Source organism: Nanorana parkeri, unplaced genomic scaffold, assembly GCF_000935625.1.
Source record: "Nanorana parkeri isolate BGI_ZX_2015 unplaced genomic scaffold, ASM93562v1 scaffold121, whole genome shotgun sequence".
Lineage (NCBI taxonomy): Eukaryota > Metazoa > Chordata > Amphibia > Anura > Dicroglossidae > Nanorana > Nanorana parkeri.
Window position 1 is genome coordinate 1,000,524 of NW_017306389.1, and position 18,881 is coordinate 1,019,404.

Sequence of the window (18,881 nt, forward strand, 5' to 3'; positions counted from 1 at the left end):
GTAAAATATATATGTGTTTAAATATTTGTATGTATATATGTATAGTTTGGAATCATATTTGTACATCAAGGCAGGCATAGTTGTTAATGTATCTGTGTTTCTGATATCTTATCTCAACAGTTGTTAAGCTGTCTGTATACGGCTTGTTTTCTGTTGTTCTCCTGAATGAGAGAAAATCAGTCAGTTTTCCCATTCATGCTAAACAGTGTAGATAGAGGAGTCTCCACTGCCAGCTATTGTATTTAGCAGCCACAACAACTTTGGCTGCTTGAACGGTGACTGAATCTGAGAGTGGGCGGTTACTGTTCAACCAATATTTTCCACCTGGCCATGCGCGCTGCTTGCAGGGCCACCCATGTTTCTGATTTCGGCCAATTCATGAGGAATCTGAGATGTCTATGGCCAGCTTTAGGCAGAGCCATTGCATTTAGGTAATCTATCACGAATACAGTAAAATATGGAAACATGTAAAAATTTAGCAGTCACATAAATATGTTGAAAGTGCCTGCTGCACACCTTACAGCGCTGTGACCAGTGTAGATGAGATAAGTGTTCGTAGTGACCATCATGGATGGCACTGTGAAGAACCTCAGAAATGTGAACAGAGGTCACCAGCACTTCAAAATGCAAAGAAAATATTGTTAATGGCAAAGAACGTCATATAGGTCAAAATAGCCAATGTTTTGGGGCCGGGCAGGGTCCCTTCCTCAAGGCGTCCCAGGTGACTATTTTGACTATGGCTTTGTGACATTATTTGCAGTCATGAGTGCCAGCTGTCTGAAAACGATAGCCAGCAGGAGAGATTCCTTCATCTATGCTGTTTAGCATCGTTGGGGGAATAGAGTGTTTTCACAAGGGAAATCTAGCCGTGCGGTTGCTTTTTGATTCATTAGATCAAACTCCTTTCTATGCTGTTACTGGGTGCCTTTGCTTTCTGTCGGCTATTCTTCTCTGCCTTTGTAAGTCGAGGAGCAAATAACCTGGAAGCCGAAGAAATATGATCTGAAGGATATCTCACTGGAACATTGCAAATTTGTTGTTTTGTTTGCTTGTCTAGCTCTTACGGTGATCCTATGCTAGGTATTGCATTAGGGCCTCAGTTGTCCATACACTGTGTAATATTTTACACCTAAGAGTCCCTGTTGGTCTTTCCAGATGGAACTTGACAGATCTGTTGACCCTCCAGTTGCCCTTTGGGTTGCAACCACGAAATCATCTGTTAATAAATGGGTAAGAATCGACTTTTCTTTGCCTCTTTTTTTGTTTTTATCTTTGTAGCAGAGCTGCATCTCTAGCTTGTAGAACTAGAAATCCCAGCAGGCTGGCAACATGATGCAGCTTGGGGTTCCGGTACAATTGTTTTGTTTAATATTGTACTCTCAAAACCTCAGGAAACAATGTTAATGGGATGCTGTTCTCTTTTAGCCCATAAAGGGTATTATGAACTTCAGAGCCTCAGGAGATTATGAAAACGATTGTAGCACACCGTTGAGCCCGGTCTGCTCCCAGCCTGACCAGGTTATTAAAGGTAAGCTCTCATTCTACACTGAGCAAGCCATTTGCTGTTTACCTTCTATGTCGGAGAAGTGTATGTATTTGCTTTTTCTAAGTCTGTGTTCATCTGTGTAAGGCAGTGCTTGCATTATCATTTTTCATTTCATGCACTACTGTACAGCTCCTGATTATATGAAAGGAGAGCGACATCATTCTAACAGGTCTATTCACTGAAGGGGGAAGAGTTTGGAGAAGACAGGAGAAGTGAACAGTCTAGGACAAAGTAGCTGATTTGGAAACATTTTCCAATTCAGATCACTTTCCAGTTCAGCGATGTTGTCCTGGATTGATCACTTCTGCTGCCTTCTCCAAACTCTTCACATTTAGTTGAATAGTCCTGTCAATGATTCTGTTTAAGAGACCCTGTCATCATCCCATTCCAATCAAGATAAGCATCTCAAGTTAAATGAAAGTAGTATTAAACTATCAAACTTTTTTTAAGATCAAAACAAATATACATCGCCCAGCAAAGTATTGCTTTACAATTTTGCCCATTCACTTACAGTCATCATGTTTCTGAACAGCTCCCACTCACTTAGCTCAGCTTCCCTGAACATCCTGTTCAATACAAGATCACAAGGGACAGAGCAGTATCCAGCAGCTGCCCATCTACTAGCTTGGAGGAGCGAGGAGTGACTTGCTGTCACTGTGCCTGTGTATTTGTGGAGAGACACACCTTACTAGCGCACACAAGGGTGGCTCCATATGACCCTACAGGGGAAAGGAGCCACCCTAAAACTGGTCATCAGAGCCAGTGCTCAGGGGACCAGCAGGGAAAAAAAAGGTTTAATCAACAAGAAGCAACATCCATTGTAAGTGATTCAATCCAGTATTTCTAATAGCTTAAACACCACTTAATATGACTTTAAGCATATGCTAAGCTGTACTTGTTTAAAAAGTATATGTTCCCACTATGCTAAAAACAGACCTCTTCATAATCACCTCAACCTTCTTTTTTTTTTATTATCAGAGTGGACACTACAGAGCATTTGCATTCAGGTACACGCAGCTGCTCCCTCTCCCCAGGCCTGACCTTGGCCAAGATCCTGGCAGGGGTGTGGAAGACTTACATAATCTGCAAACACTGTTATTGCAGGTTCTCCTTGACCCCTGCTGGGACCTTGGCTGACTGTAAGGCTGGAGCAGATCCATGCATCTGAAATGTGTCAAAGTTGATTACAAATCTTTCTTGATTGTATATCACAGTAGTGGCTGGGAGTGGGAGAGGATATACAGGGCTGTCCCAACCGCTTTGATTTGCCAGTTTCCAAACATCTAAAGGTAGCTGCATAACCCAACTATTCAAGAATGAACTCCCTGTGTTCTGTGATGTACTCCAAGTAATGGATTTTAGAGGTAAGACATAATTTCTGCAGTGGCAGAGAATTTTCTTTCAAATATTGCCTAACATATGCTTATGTGAGTATTGTAATTAGAGATTATTATTATTATACAGGATTTATATAGCGCCAACAGTTTGCACAGCGCTTTACAATATAAGGAAGACATTACAATCGCAATACCATTCAAGACAAGATGGTAAGGAGGGCCCTTCCCCTGAGGGCTTACAATCTAAAAGGGATGGGCAAGTGATACATGAGGAGGGAGCTGTGTGGGGATGAATTGTTTGAGAAAGTGATAGTTCAGTGGTTAGGTTGAGTGGGATAGGCTTCCCTGAAGAGATGAGTCTTAAGGGATCGCCTAAAGGCTCGTAAAGGCAAAAACCCTAGAGATGGTTTGTCCTAGTAGGAAAGGGTTGGTGACACGGTCTCTTTACATAAGTAGCATTGTGTCCTGAACACTGTAAATTGGATGATTACATAGTTTCTGTTTCTACCCTGTATTCCAAACTGACAAATTAAAATTCCTTTTTTTATTTTTTTTGTTAATTAAATTCCCTTTTTTTTTTTACATGTAATGGTCTGCGTGCATTGATTTTGTTTTAAACTGTAGAAACATGTAATCACTGTGATTTAATGACATGAAAGTACATTTGTATTTTTAGTTACCATTTTCACTGTAGTTGTTCTTTGTTTCTCTCTCTAGGGGGAGCAAGCATTATTCAGTGCAACATACTCAATGACAAAAGGCACATACTAACCAAAGATACAAATAACAACGTGGCCTATTGGGATGTTCTGAAAGTAAGTAATGACGTTACAATGTAATTGGTGCCCTTACACATACAGATCTAATCAGATGATAAGTTACCATTTACAGGAACCTAATTAATTTGGTGAAACAATTGAGGCTGAATGCAAGGACTAACCATGCCTGATCAGTTATTCACAGGGGTGTGGAATTCCTATCGCCCGACGCCGGGACAGGCAGTTTCGGGCGTCGGGCAAGTAGTTTTTTTCTACATTTAGCCCGGCTGCGGGCAAGCAGCACGGCTAAATGTAGTGTGGGAGCCGTTTCGTACAAGTGGTTTTGAACGGCTGTACAGCCGTCCAAAATCACTTGTAACGAGCCTGAATCTCGCTCCCCCTCTCCTCTTCCCACCTCTCCTCTTCCCCCCTCTCCTCTTCCACAAAATACATTTTGGACAAGTAGATCGGGCCCCCGCTTTAGTCCTTGGACAAGTAGTTTTTTCACAAATTTCCACACCCCTGATTCAGTATATAAAAAGTCAGATGATTGGGTGGGACAGGTAATATAATCAATCTTTAGCTTGAAAGGTTAGTTAAAAACAGTAAATGATCGTGGAGGAGGAGCAATGTTTGTAATAACGCCCTGGCTGAGAATACACCATATGTGTGTGTTCCCGTTCAAAAGCACTCACCAAGTCATAGAAAATCCTAAAGCAATTCATTACAATTACATTTAAGCTTTCTACACCAGCTAATACATTCAAACTGGTAAAGCAAACCAACACAGTATTATCAGCAGAGGTCATCTAGTGGAATTTAGATACAAATTGTGGTACCTGAAAGGACCTTTATTGCAGGCAGGTCTTCTTTATCCCTGTGTATTATTATTATTATTTATTATTATTATACAGGATTTCTATAGCGCCAATAGTTTGCACAGCGCTTTACAATATAAGGAAGACATTACAGTCACAATACAATTTAAGACAGGATGGTAAGGAGGGCCCTGCCCCTGAGGGCTTACAATCTAAAAGTATCATATGTGTATGGTTAGGACATGTGAATAAATGTGGTGTGTACTGTATGTGTTGTTGGAGTATGGTTTTTAGGTATTATTTATGCAAACTCTTCAATATAATATACATAAAAACAATTGAAGCATAAAAATAATATATATTTGTCACCATTTGTCTTACTCGTATAGCACTATCTAGAGGGGGCCAACCATCTGTTTGATTTTCAGGCTTGCAAAGTTGAGGATTTGGGAAAAGTGGACTTCGAAGAAGAAATCAAAACGAGGTTTAAGATGGTTTATGTTCCAAATTGGTTCTCTGTTGATCTGAAGACAGGGGTAGGTGTTATGTTAATTTTCCTTTTTAACATGAGTAGTACTCAGAGGGAACATTAAGTGTCAGTGTTAAAGAATTATTGGCTTTTTTTTCTGTTGTAAAAACAAAATCTCATCTGCCTAGCGAGGTAAGTGAGGTCAGAACTGAAGATATTGATAGCAGGTCTGCGAAATAGGCATAAGAAAGCGGCCGCACTCTGAAGTTGGACAAGCACCGATAACGTTATTATTCAGGTACACAACATGCACCCTTCTGAAACTCCACCTTTACTGATGCGTTTCACCCAAAACTGGCTTTTAGATAGATAAAGTATATGTATATATAAAATTAGGGATTAGTATCGGTGCCGATACTGAGTATTTGGGCGAGTACTTGTACTGGCGTTTGCTCTTACTTTAGGGAGAAGTGAGCTCTGTGGTTGGTTTGTGTGGGGAGAGAAGGAAGCTGGGCGGCGAGTAAGTACACCTGGTGATGAGGGAGCATGAAGCTGGCTTCCCGGCCAATCAGGAAGCTAGGGGGCGGGTATTGACTTGCAGCCTGTCGGGGAGTCATTACACGCAGCTCGGCTTCCTTAATGGGACTTTTGGTATTCGGTATCCGCGAGTAGCGGAAAAAAAAATATTGCTACTCGATACTAGGGCTGCAACAACTAATCGACATAATCGATTATAATCGATTATTGAAAAAGTTGTCAACTTTTCCAATAATCGATTAATCGGCTTCCGATCAGCTGGCCCTGTTTACAGCTCCACACGCTGTGCGCTGCACCTTCTCCCCACCTCACGCTCGCCACTGCCAGACCCGCTCGCATCCACGCTCCACACGCCGCACCTCCTCCCCGCCTCACATTTCCTGCCCATCCACATCCATGATCGGCACAGGGACGCGGGGAGAAGTAGTAAGGAGGAGCAGGTGTGGGGGATGACAGCTGCTGATAGACAGGTCCGATCGCAGAAGCACGTTGCTGGAAGACTGCTCAGGTAAGCCTACCCCCCCCCCCCCACATGGTGCTCTATAAATGTATTGCTGGGATTTGTCGTCCTCTATAGCTGATGGTACATTCTGCTGTACTGTATATTATACAGAGCATGAACCTGTACCATCAGCTATAGAGGAATACAAATCCCAGCAATACATTGTACGCTGTATGTATAATGTATTGCTGGGATTTGTTGTACTCCTCTATAGCTGGTGATATTCTGCATTGCGCTGTATAGAGGACTACAAGTCCCAGCAATAATACATTATACAGCGCAATGCAGAATACCACCAACTATTATGATTGCTGTATAATTTTACACTTTCCATTTCACTATATTGCACACCACACTATCTTTTTTCTTTTTTTACTTCCACCGCTCCAAGCTTGCTCCTGTGATGGACTACAACCTCAATACAAACTAGTAGTCCTATCACTGGAGCCATTTTTTAAACTTTATTTTATAGTTTATCCGATTAACCGATTAATCGAACTTAATAATCGGCTAACTAATCGATTTTGAAAATAATCGTTAGCTACAGCTCTACTCGATACCTAAAAACCGGTATCGGTGCATCCCTAATACATATAAAGATGAGTACTGACTGAACAAAAAGTTAGATATAATCAAAAATTGTTTTATGATATAAAAAAATTAAAGGTGAATGGTTTTCTAGGTTAGAGTATTTTTGTTTCGTTTTTTAAATAGTATTTGGGCTGCAGAGACTAGCCTCTTTAGATACAATCACAAATATATATACCTCCGAATAAACAGTTTCCCTGCTACATAAAGATGTTAATCTGTTTCCACAAATACTATTTGGACTTATGAAACCATTCACCTTTCATCACACGTTTTTATGATTTTAACTGTAAGAGCTTCTTTTCCCAATGTATCCTCGCCTTTTTACCTGCTTTCTCTCCCTCACACCCGCTCTCTCACCTGCTCTGTTATTAAACCTGTTTTTTGGTAAAACATAATAGAGAGTGTGGCGTCTTAGCAGAGTGCATGTTGTGCACCCTGTATTTGGGATACTTCAGAGTGCGGCTGCTTTCTTTTGCCTTTTATTGCATATGCTGAGAACATGAACAAGCTCCTGTGTTTTTGTGCACCCAGTGAGGAGGAGGAGGAGGACAGATCAAAGGTGGGGGAATGTTGTCTTCAGGCCTGTGAAATATATTTGATATACTGCTTATAAAGCCTGAATTTATTTTTATACTGCTAGTATTATGTAAAATAACAGGCAATGCTGCTATGCATTCATTGAAAAAAATCACTTCCTGTATTTTAAAAGAGAATTATGGGGGTAACTTTAGTTATCTTAAGCGGCACAGGAGGACATATACTAACATCCTCCCTTGACCCAAAGCTCAGTATATATTTCGAGCTACAGCTCGCTATATACTGAGAGCGCCGCAGCCGGGATGGATCCCGACTATACTGTAGAGATCCACCTAGCTGGCTGAGTGACAACGGGCTCTTCGTATATGGAGGCAGTGCCTGCTATACCCGCCCCCTCTCTGTCCGTTCCTCTAGTCAGTGCTGGAGGATCAATGCGGGGAGGAGGGAGTCCCTGTGGGGAGCGATGACTGACAGTCACGACACTCTGCAGGAAGATGATCAGGAAGTTAAACGAGCAACGGTATGTGTTTTTGCTCACTTCCCGATCTATAGAGCCGACGTCTGACAGTTCCAATGTCACACATCGGCTCTAATTATGAGGATGAGTGGAAATCACTCGCCTCATAGTTCTCCTTTAAAATTAGGGCATTAGGCACTTGTCTGCATACTAGATGATCCTTCGGGAAAGTAGAAATATTATAACACATTTTAGTTTTCAGCTAAAGTCTTTGATTTTACAAGCAATATCCTTCTTTTTTAGTAGATGGGATTTGATTTCATTGTTGTTAGGTGCCTTTGGTAATGTCCTCATTTTGACAGTGTGTCTTGTTGGCAGATGCTGACCATTACTTTAGATGAGAGTGACTGCTTTGCAGCCTGGGTATCGGCTAAGGATGCTGGCTTCAGCAGCCCCGATGGATCTGATCCAAAATGTGAGTTCAATTATTATTAGCCGTGATATTGTGTAATCCAGAAACACGTGTTAAGGGATTGTGACAGGCGAAATACACGGCACCATGCAGCACCAAATCTAAGGATGGGTAGTCTTTAATATATTACAGTTTTGGATATATTTTAGTGATTCGTGGTATCATTTGTAATTGTAGTGACAGCCATATTTGCTCTATGCATATGCAGGTTTTTCTTCATGTCTTTTCAGTGCTGTGCAATGCTTGTGCTTTACTGCACCTTTTCATGATCCCTGTGTGGCTGACAACTTACTTCAGACTTATTAATAGATACAATGGCTCTGGATCCTTCGATTATTTTAATTTTACTATGAAGGCACAAAGACAGACTTGTGTGAACATGTGGAATGAAAGCATTGTTTTGTGTTTGCAGTGAACCTCGGGGGTCTGTTATTACAAGCATTACTTGAGTTTTGGCCAAGAACCCACATCAACCACATGGAGGAAGAGGAAAATGAAGTCAATCACGGTGAGCCGCCTTTCTGTTAATGAAAGCCTGTATTGTGAATGTAACGGAGGAATCCATAACTGATGACCGTCTTCTGTGTCATTGTGTTGGGCAGTTGCAAACGGGGAGCAGGAAAATCGGATCCAGAAAGGCAATGGCTATTTTCAGGTGCCACCTCATACTCCGGTCATCTTTGGTGAAGCAGGTGGACGCACTCTGTTCAGGTACAGCCAAATCCACAGTGAACTGTGGAAGGTTCATCTCCCATCCTATATGACTCTCGTGGTGAATGTTTCCTAAGCTTTGCTTTTTCTGCAAACAGCTCCTTTGAAAATGATAAATGTATCCCTGTAACGGGTAAAGGCCAACTCTAGCCTAAACCTTTTGTTTCGTTTTGGATAAAGTAGGAAGGAGATTGGACCCTTGTCAGGTTTTTATTGCTGTTGTTGACCTTTATCTAGGAGATCTTTTCACCTCTCTTGATCCATTTGACACCAGGACAAGAAATGAGGTGACCAGGGATCACAAGGACAGGAAGACACAGACAGCAGTATAAAGTCTAGCAGAGGTTCCAGCCTGTCCCCTTCTCTAAAGCAAGTGTTTTTTGTATTGCTTTCTCTGTCCTCTTTGAGAGCTATCTCATCACTTCCTGTCCCTAGGTAACTCTGGTACCAGGACAGGAAGTGAGGGGAAATCTTTCAAGTTGGGGCACAGGCAATGAAATCCTAAGAGAAAGTTCTCACCTTGCTTTGCTGTATCCAAGACTAAAAGGAAAACATTGGCTAGAGTTGGGCTTTGCACATAGTTATAACCCCCTTGTTGGCGTTTTCAACAGCATAGATGTGTAGAAAATGACATAGCTAAGAGGAGGAGGAAGATGGGGTCTTGATTGCCAGGCTACAGGTACCATAGCCAGCTTATTTCAGATAAGAAGTGAGGCTGAAACATCCCTTTTTATCACACACCTGACCTGTTCAAACCCCAAAAAGGTATTTATAACTATACCTAACTTTAAGGTGTATGTAATCCAAACAATGAACCCTTGTCTGCTCCATATGGGTCTGTTTTTATATCATTTGAAGTATTTTGGTATATCTGTTGACAAGTGCAAAAACCTGATGATCTTGTGAGAAATATCTCCTCTGCACACTTACTATGTTATCTCACAGAGCCCTCTATGTCTTTATCTTATACTACAGAGTGATAAGCCTCTATGTCGTAGAGCTCTGGGAGTAGGAGTGGTTCATTAGGTTCACAAAAGACACTGGGCAGTGGTGACACCACAGAGTCCACAATAATGCTGTGTGTTGTCTGTCTATGACACGGTTTACAAGCTAAGTGCATTTCTACCGGTAGCAGTACTTGGAGGGTTTTTAAAAGGGTACAATATGGGGAGACATGCATGTATTGCAGAGATGTACTACATGTGTGTTTTTGTGATTTTGACTTGACATACACCTAAATGCCCATATGCACAGTATAATGGGAGCATGTGGGACCACTCATATTTCTGTGATTATTAGGAGTTAAAGAGAACATTTAAGGTAATACTTTTTACAGTTAGTTTATAAAACAGGCAAATGGGAAGCGCATCAGTTTTGTTTTCTCTTTTTGGGTTGAAAGGCGAAACTTTACTTCTGCATAAAAACGCTTTAAAAGGTGTAATGTCTATAGTAATTGATGTTTTCTCCTTCCCTTCAAGGCTACTGTGTAGAGATTCCGGTGGGGAGACTGAATCCATGCTACTCAATGAAACTGTTCCACAATGGGTGGTTGATATAACTGTTGATGTAAGTGGTGTTTTTTTTTCTGGCAGGGAAAATATATGCAGCATATATAATGTAAAGACTCTGGTGGTCACTAGTACCATCTAACATGCTACGACCAGAGTGCCTGTGCAGCATGATTAACAGATTATGTTCATTAGTACCAGCTGTTCCATCCAAAAATGCATCATAATATTCACTAACTGACTTTCTACTTTTATATAAATGTCCTTGTGTACATTAAAGTGACACTAAACTCAGGAGTATAACAGGAATCAGGAGTATAGTGGATGCATTTGAGTACCTTAACTTTTAGCAAAAATTTAACTTATTTGTGTGTCACTCGGCTGTAGATCCTCAAATCATCTCTGAATTGGTGCTGACACCGTCCTTCCTTCTGGAGGGTGGCTACTTTTGTTCCCCATGGTCCTTGTGTGTTGTAAAGTAGTCGCCGCTCCAAGCTCGATCCCGTCATGGACTACAATCTCATGTTTAGTTTCCTAATTTGTATTGAGATTGTAGTCCATCCCGGGGGTGAGCTTGTAGCAGTGACTACCTTACAACACACATGGGGAACAAAAGTAGCCACCCTCCAGAAGGAAGGACAGTGTCAGCACCAATTCCGAGATGATTTGAGGAAATACAGCCAAGTGATGCATATAAACTGCATTTTTGTTAACCCCTTATTGACCAAAGCCTTTTTTTTTTTTTTGCACCCTTGTTATAATCCACATTTTAGGCCTGAAAATTACTTTAACCCGCCAAACATTTTATATATTTTCTGAAAGCCAAGACCCTGTAGAATACAATGTTGGCAGTTGCAAATTTGTATGTGGCACAATATTGGCGCAACATATTATCAAACCCCAACATTTAGTGAAAAATGCACTTAAGTTTAGTGCCCCAAAACACATTTTTAAATAAAATATAAAAGATGAGGTTACAACAAGTAAATAGATACCTAACATGCCCAGGTTAAAAATTGTGTGCATCTGTGACCAAATTCAGCACCCCAAAAAGTGAATAGATGATACTTTAAAAGCCCCTACAGGTCATCAGTTGTGAGACGCATAAATATTGGTCCTAGAATTATTGCTCTCACTCTGGCGTGCGCGGCGATACCCAACATCGTCTTCATATGTAGGCGCACCCGATGCGTGTTTACATTATGACGCACGTGCTCGCGGGGGTCTTTAAAAAAAAATGTTTACATTATTTTTACATTTACTTCATTTAATATTATTTTTTGTTGTATTTTTTTAACTTTAATTGCTATCACATAGGGGGGGGGGGGGCAGTTTTACTGGCCCAGAGAAGCGATCTGGCAACAGCTGAGTCACCAGAATCGCTTCTATTGTAAAGCCGACAGTCGGCTTCACAAATGTAAACAGAGTCCCACGTCCTTAGCCGCTGGGAGTCTGTTTAAACTGGCCGCGGCTAGTGATGTACTATGGACGTCACTGGTCATTAAGGGGTTAATAGGGTAATTGAATGCATGTTTAAGATTTACCTCCCGAGTTTAGTATCACTTTTAAGTTTGTTCACTTGCTGCGTACATTTCTGTCAGCGGGTGCATTTAGCTTGGCTGCTGAAATCCCAGATAGCAATCGGGAACCAATAAGTTGCTGCGGCTTTCATGTTTGGGACAACAAATAGTTGCCATGATCATTCGGTTTCATAAAATTGTTACAGGCTTTTCATCAGTCTTTGATCTGTCCCGAGCTACGGCAAACCTATAGGGGAAATAAAAATGTGTTTTTAATGTAACAGATGCTTTGCTATATAGCTAATTTATCCTGTCTTCCCCCTTCGTTCTTTTTGCTAACTTTTATTTTTGTATTTAACTATTCGCACACAAATGTTTATTATATACAGTATATATGTTTTTTTGTGTTTTTTTTAAAGATACATTAATTTGTATTTATGAATGGCATCTTAAAGCTCATCTCCGGGCAACCCAAAAAACTACCCTTGCAGTGGGTCTACCCCTGTGCTTTAAAAGTTAAGTGTGTATATGCCTAGGGGACAGGAAAATGCTGTTTTACTTGCCTGATCCCCTCTCCCGCGGACTCCTTCTGCACTGCTAGCCCGGTCTCCGCAGCCTCTTCTCGCCTTCACTCCAGTGGTATAAGGACCGCTGACGTTATCACATCTAGTGCAGGTCCCATAGACCTGCATGAGACGCAAGGATGCAGAGGGACATTCCACCAGCAGGAACAGAGAGAAGAGAGGCGAGTGCTGACCACCAGGAGGGAGTGGGAATCAGGAAAGTAAAAATGTTTTACTCTGGTCTCCTAGGCATTAATGAGCACTTAACTCTTCTGGGGGCTGCACCACTGCAAGGGTAGTTTTTTGGCTTACCCGGAAATGGGCTTTAGCTTATAAAGTTATTACCTAATAGGCTCATAGATGAAATGTAGAAGTTAGTCTTGGTCATTCATGGTTAACAGCTGCTAGTCTTGGAGTGGTTAACCAGCAGATGCCAAGCCACATCCATTTTGTTTGTGTGAACATGTAGATGTGTGTTTAATACTAATGACCTTCTTCTAATGTTATTTTGTAGAAAAATATGCCCAAATTTAATAAGATTCCATTCTACCTCCAACCCCATTCATCATCGGGAGCAAAGACACTGAAGAAGTGAGTATATATGTATGTTTTAGTCACTTGCTGTAAAGCTGCAGATTAGGGCCGCCGCTCTCTTGTGTAAGAGCAGTGGTCTATCTCCAGCAGCCTTTCTGCACAGTCACATCTTCTCACCAATCATTAGGGAGTGTGAACTTCTCTGATTGGATTGCAGTGGATGCAAATTCTCTGTCTGAATGCAGCAAACATGCAGGCACAGAGATCTATGAAGAGAGCACAAAGACCCTGGCCTAAGGAAGTGGTAGCCTGGCCATTGTTTAATGATCACATTTTACTCCTGTATGAGCATAAAATCACTTATATGGAGCATGCAGTTATTTGTATATAGGGTCTTTGGCGCTGTGCAGCCACAGATGACTGTTGGCACAGGGAAGGCACCGTGTCTCATGCCCTTCTGGAATTGCCAATGAGACCTCTTCTGATTATCACTGGAGCAGAGTTTGTATACAAACCATGACCATGTCTGGATAACGTGTAATGTTTTTTTGCATGTCTCACCCTTGCAGGGACAGACTGTCAGCCAGTGACATGCTGCAGGTCAGAAAAGTGATGGAACATGTCTACGAGAAGATCATAAATGTCGATACAGAGTCTCAGACAACCAGCTCCTCAAATAATGAGAAGCCAGGAGAACAGGAGAAAGAAGAAGACATTGCTGTGCTGGCGGAAGAGAAGATCGAACTCTTGTGTCAGGACCAGGTAGTTCTGGGAGATCTGGATTTCAGGGGTTTGATACTTCAGTGAGGATTGTGTTTTATTGGCTACATGCAGCAGCCAGAAATGATACTGGGCACAGAAAATGCATACTTACCTAGTATGACAGTACAAAAAGTATGTCGGCCTTACTCTTGCTGAAGTGAGAACAGTAAAAAATAGAGCGCAAGACCGAGAGGGGCCTGCGAAACAGCTGTCCGTGGTATATGGCAGCAATATTTTGTGCACCCTCTAATATAAATTCATAGTCGGCATAACCTAGGTCAAGATCAGAACTGAAAGTCATTTTTTTAATGTTTCCTTTTTAGTCGGGTAAATATGGAATATTTCTTCTGAATACTTCATATATACCCCATGCAGCGAGCGAGTGGATCTCTAGAGCCTGCTAACTTTACATTTTTACACACCCAGATGGCACACCCATTTCCTGTCTTTAGTTCGTACAGCTTAGTAGGAGTCTCCGTTAGAGGGAGACATCTAAACGTGAGCAGCTGTGGATAGCTTGAGTTGTTAGAAAGCCCTGAATGCTCTGGTAATACAATACCATGGATGCTCTCTGTATCAAATTTTACATTTAAAAAAAACATGAGAAAAGTACATAAAATATCAGTTTAGAAACTTGTTAACACTCAAAAATAAATGGACTACAACCTTTTAGTTTCCTTTTAAGATGTATTAAGCAATATGTATATTATTTTGTATGCTCAGACATTGTCGGGCACTCCCCCCTATAGTAGCTCTCACCATTCCCCTCATGAGCTTTGTACCAGATGCACCTCCAGACAGCATTCCCTCCTTACAGCCTAATTGAACCTTCATTTGAAATCCTCTAACTACATTTCAGGTGCAGCAAAACAAAAGGTATTTCATGTCTTCCAGTTCTTCTTAAAGGAGAACTATGAGGTGAGTGCTTTTCACTCACCTCATAGTTCTAGCCGACCTGTGACAATGAGACTGTCACAGGTCTGCTCAGTAGATCGGGAAGTGAGCGAACACATACCGGCATTCGCTTACTTCTCGATCCTGTCACGGCTCTCTGCCGTGACAGGGGAGGGGCTGGATTCCCCCCTCCGATCCTCCAGTGCTGACTGGCGGAACGGACGGGGGAGGGGGCGGGTACAGCTGGCTCTGCCTCTAAATAGGCAGAGCCAGCTGTCACTCACGCAGCTGGCCGGATCCAGACATTATTGTCGGGATCCGCTTCAGCTGCGGCGCCTCAGTAAACCACGAGCTGCAGCTCGCGGTATACTGAGCTTAGGGTGACGGGAGGACGCTAGTTTGTGTCCTCCCGTTACCCTAAGGAGAACTATGGGGAAAAGCCCTAACCCCATAGTTCTCCTTTAAAACAGCCACAGCCTGAGTAGAAAAGCCTGTGTCCTGCCATCAGCTGCAGATGGGGACACTTGCTCTCCATTTTAAAGCAGTGGTCTGACATGTTCCCTGCTGAGTCAGACCTGTAGCTCTGCAATCGGCAAAGCTGATTTATTTTTTAGCTGAATTCTATTTGCTGACATTCCCTCTTGCAGTTTATTTTCTCCCTGTGCACATTGCAGCATTGCATTTATTCTTCCACACCTGTGTCTTGTTTTTTTTTCCAGATTCTAGACCCCAATATGGACCTGCGGACTGTGAAACATTTCATCTGGAAGAGCGGAGGTGATCTAACCCTCCACTACCGCCAGAAATCCACGTGAAAGAAATCCAAGGAGTGACTATACTGACATTACTTGTCTGGATTCAACATTAGTACTGTATAGAAGCCTGCTGAACTCTCCAACACAGAGCCAGTGTGGGCATTCATATGTATGCTTAGTTAATCTAACAAATAAGCAATTACCCACTGACTCTGCTGTAGTTACTTGAGTTACCCGAAGGATCCAGAAAACGAAGGCAGCCTAACGTTCTTTTGTTTTGTGTTTTAATGTACAGAGTCTTTGATACACACTTTGTAATGCTTCCTCAGCTTATCTGTCCCAAGAGTCTTGAGGTCTCTCTAAGCTCTAATTTTCTGTCTCTCAGAAGAGCTCATTGGTGTAAAGTTCCCAGCCCCTTGCACCGTGTGTGTCTAAGTACATTCCAGTCTTCAGGTAGTAGTTTTAACTGGCCAGTTCAGCAGGGTAAGGAACAGTCCCTATGAAGGGGGGTTAATTGTCGTATACCCTGGTAGGCAGCCATTGTATAGGCTATGCCGCTATTTTTGAAGTAGAAAGTATAACATTGTTCCGCCGGGAAGTTTATTGGGTTCCTGGTGAAGTGATAAACCACGTTTTTATGTGCCACACGGTGGCTGCCTCTAATGTTGGCAAAGACTGGAGACCCTTAAAGCTATCTCCACTTTTCTGACAAAATAACATTATAAGGTATAGACTGATTATCTCCTTATCCTTGTAAATAGTATTAGTATTCCGTTTTTCCCTTTTTACTTATACCACTGAGGTTCAGTTACACTGGAGATTTGTACTTGCTTGGTTTTAGATAATCTTTTACTTGCAGGCCTCAATAAGGCAGTGCAAGGTACAGTAACATGGTACAAAGTGTTGTAGTGCTTGCCAGCCAATCAGATTTAAAGAAGAATGATGAGGTGAGTGATTTTCACCCATCCTCATAGTTCGAGCCGACGCGTGACAAGGAAACTGTCACATGTCGACTCTATACATCAGGAAGTGAGAGAACACATACCGTCGCTCTCTCACTTCCCGATCATCTCCCTGCAGAGAGAGGTAACTGTTAGACACTGCTCACGGCAGGGATTAACCCCCTCCCCGCTCCAATCCTCCAGCGCTGAGCGGAGGAATGGAGAGGGGAGGGGGCGGGCACAGCAGGCTCTGCCTCTGGATAGGCAGAGCCAGCTATCAATCAGCCAGCTGGGTGAATCTCGACAGTATTGTCGGGATCCGTCCTGGCTGCGGCGTTCTCAGTATATAGCGAGCAATAGCCCGCTATATACTGAGCTTTGGGTCACGGGAGGATGTTAGTATATGTCCACCCGTGACCCTAAACAGAACGAGGAGCTAAAAAGGGTACCCCATTTCTCTTTTAAACAACAACTCTTGATGGCAGTAAAATGAAATCTGATTAGCTGCTTTTGATTATTGCACTTTACACATTGTCATTGTGATTTGCACTACAGCTACTCCTCACTTAATGACCTACCTGTGTAACGTCCGCTTGAACCTATGACCAGCTCTCCGACCAGTCGGTATTCTACACTGTACGAGAACTTGGGTCAAGCTCATCTCGCGTCACCTTTTCTCATTATTCTTGTCTAGTTCCAGCATTGGGTCAGTCAGTCAATATTCACTACTGTACATTAGTATTTACAGTATGCAAACCTTAGTAATGTCCTGTATATTAGAGCGGATGTCCTTTTATTCCTCGCTTATTGACCAATTTGTTTAATGACCTCGTCATCAAGTCGTTAAGTGAGGAGTGTCTGTACTTTGTTACTAAAAAAGCCAAATGAAAACCAATTTGTTGACAAGGAAGCAGATATCTGATAAACGCAGATACTGTATATTCATAGCAAGCAATTCAAATCTTTGTAACAGCCATTGAGGTATCCATTGTACACAGTAAGACATGTTCAGTTGTCTCCTAACATAAATTAGATGAATTGGGTAAAACAAATCAGACAACAGGGGGCCTATAAGGGTTACTGTTTAAGTAATATATGACTTCTATAGAAGCAGGTTAATTAGAGGGAGATGGAAAAAGGGAAGAAGACCAAGAATTGGTTGGAATGAATCAACATTGCTGCTGACGTGTTTGTATCTGTGGAATGCAGCCGTCTCTGTACAGGCCGAGAGAGGTGAAAAGAACATTCCGTAGACCTTGCTGGTTGTATTTCTTACTGGGCACAATGTATATATCAAGACCTTATATTGGCATAAGGAAAAATTGGTAGGAAATATTGTTAACATTATGTTAAAGACTGCCTTGCCCTGCCCTATAATATTACATTTTTCAGAACGGTGGAGTCACTATTTAAATAAGATGGTACAAAGAGCACTGACATGCAATCCTATAGCGTCTGATCTGATCTTAATTACATTGTTTGTAGATACTTTCTACATCTGCACTGTTTTTCCAGCAGGACTAGGAGGCAGCTGAAGAGCCATAAGGCAGGTAAGAGATTTGGCTCATGAGGCTTCTGTAGGGCAGCCCTTCTTAGCCTTTTAAACACAGAGAAACCCTTGAAATAACTTTCAAGTCTCAGGGAGCCCCTGCCACTAATTACTAAATCTACAGCTCATGGTACATTAGCGTGAACCGTAAGATGAGCTGAGTTATATGAATAAGAAATGAGGCGTACTTGGTGTTTATGACACCCAGGGCTGCTCTATATGACCAGATAAAAAATAAATGCAGTGAAAATGCTAGTCTTCCCTCACATGGTGGTCAGGGAAGAAGGTCTAAAAAGAAAAAAGCTGTCTTATCCTGGTGGTCATTGAAATCCCCCCTTACATTGGTTGTGAGTATAGTGCCTGCTTACATTGGTAGTCCGCAGGAGAAGGAACCCCTTATATTGTTGGTCATTGAGAGCTGAGACCCTCTTACATTGGTGGTCAGTGGGACAAGGTTTTCGTAACATTGGTAGCCAGTGGGGAAAAATGTCCTTTTACATTGGCAGCCACTGGGATGAATGTCCCTTACACTGGCACCCAGTGGGATGAATGTCCCTTATATTAGCACCCAGTGGGATGTATGCTCCTTGCATTGGTGGACTATAGTAGGAATCCCCCCCGCCCCCCCTTACAGATAAAGTAGCTAAAAAGCCCATCGGTGTCAGTCATATTTATTCTGAGAGTCAGAAATTGCTCATAGGAACTGCTGGCAACCTCTGGAGGGACCCTAGGTCTCCATGGAAGGAACATTACTGGAGCATGTGCTGAATTGGGAAGAAAAATTGACCTCCTGAGTTATAGTGTAGTCTGGCTCTTTGTACCATTTAATCAAAAGGCCCTCAAAGTCTGTTTTCTTCCATCTTAAACGTTAGTAGTAAAGCGCACCAGCACTTTGATTAAAAAAAACCAAACCAATGCCAACTGTTCTTGTGTAACTATCACCCTGTATGAGGAATGATATGGCACGGTGCGGGTCCTGATGCTGTGCATCATACTGAACTCCGTTCCCCTTGTCACAATGCTGATCATTAGCCACTGAGCCAAACCTTCCATCCTGATGACGCTTATATACCACGGCTGCTCTGCTAATATATTTTGTAACATAAGAGGTTCCAGAATT

The 18,881-nt window shown here is 42.1% G+C and overlaps 1 protein-coding gene across 3 annotated transcripts in view; it reads left to right on the plus strand.

The window, feature by feature from the left end:
- The window catches only part of WDR48 (WD repeat domain 48), a 31,434-nt gene extending 15,616 nt beyond the window's left edge, over positions 1-15,818 (plus strand). For all 3 annotated transcript variants that reach the window (XM_018553484.1, XM_018553485.1, XM_018553486.1), the window contains 11 exons: positions 1,156-1,230; positions 1,426-1,528; positions 3,601-3,698; positions 4,888-4,995; positions 7,931-8,027; positions 8,437-8,532; positions 8,627-8,735; positions 10,214-10,301; positions 12,841-12,917; positions 13,430-13,622; positions 15,236-15,818. In XM_018553484.1, the coding sequence (XP_018408986.1) occupies positions 1,156-1,230; positions 1,426-1,528; positions 3,601-3,698; positions 4,888-4,995; positions 7,931-8,027; positions 8,437-8,532; positions 8,627-8,735; positions 10,214-10,301; positions 12,841-12,917; positions 13,430-13,622; positions 15,236-15,331 (1,140 nt within the window). In that variant the 3' untranslated portion in view covers positions 15,332-15,818. The remainder of the gene's footprint in view (positions 1-1,155; positions 1,231-1,425; positions 1,529-3,600; positions 3,699-4,887; positions 4,996-7,930; positions 8,028-8,436; positions 8,533-8,626; positions 8,736-10,213; positions 10,302-12,840; positions 12,918-13,429; positions 13,623-15,235) is intronic.
- Positions 15,819-18,881: the final 3,063 nt, after the last annotated feature.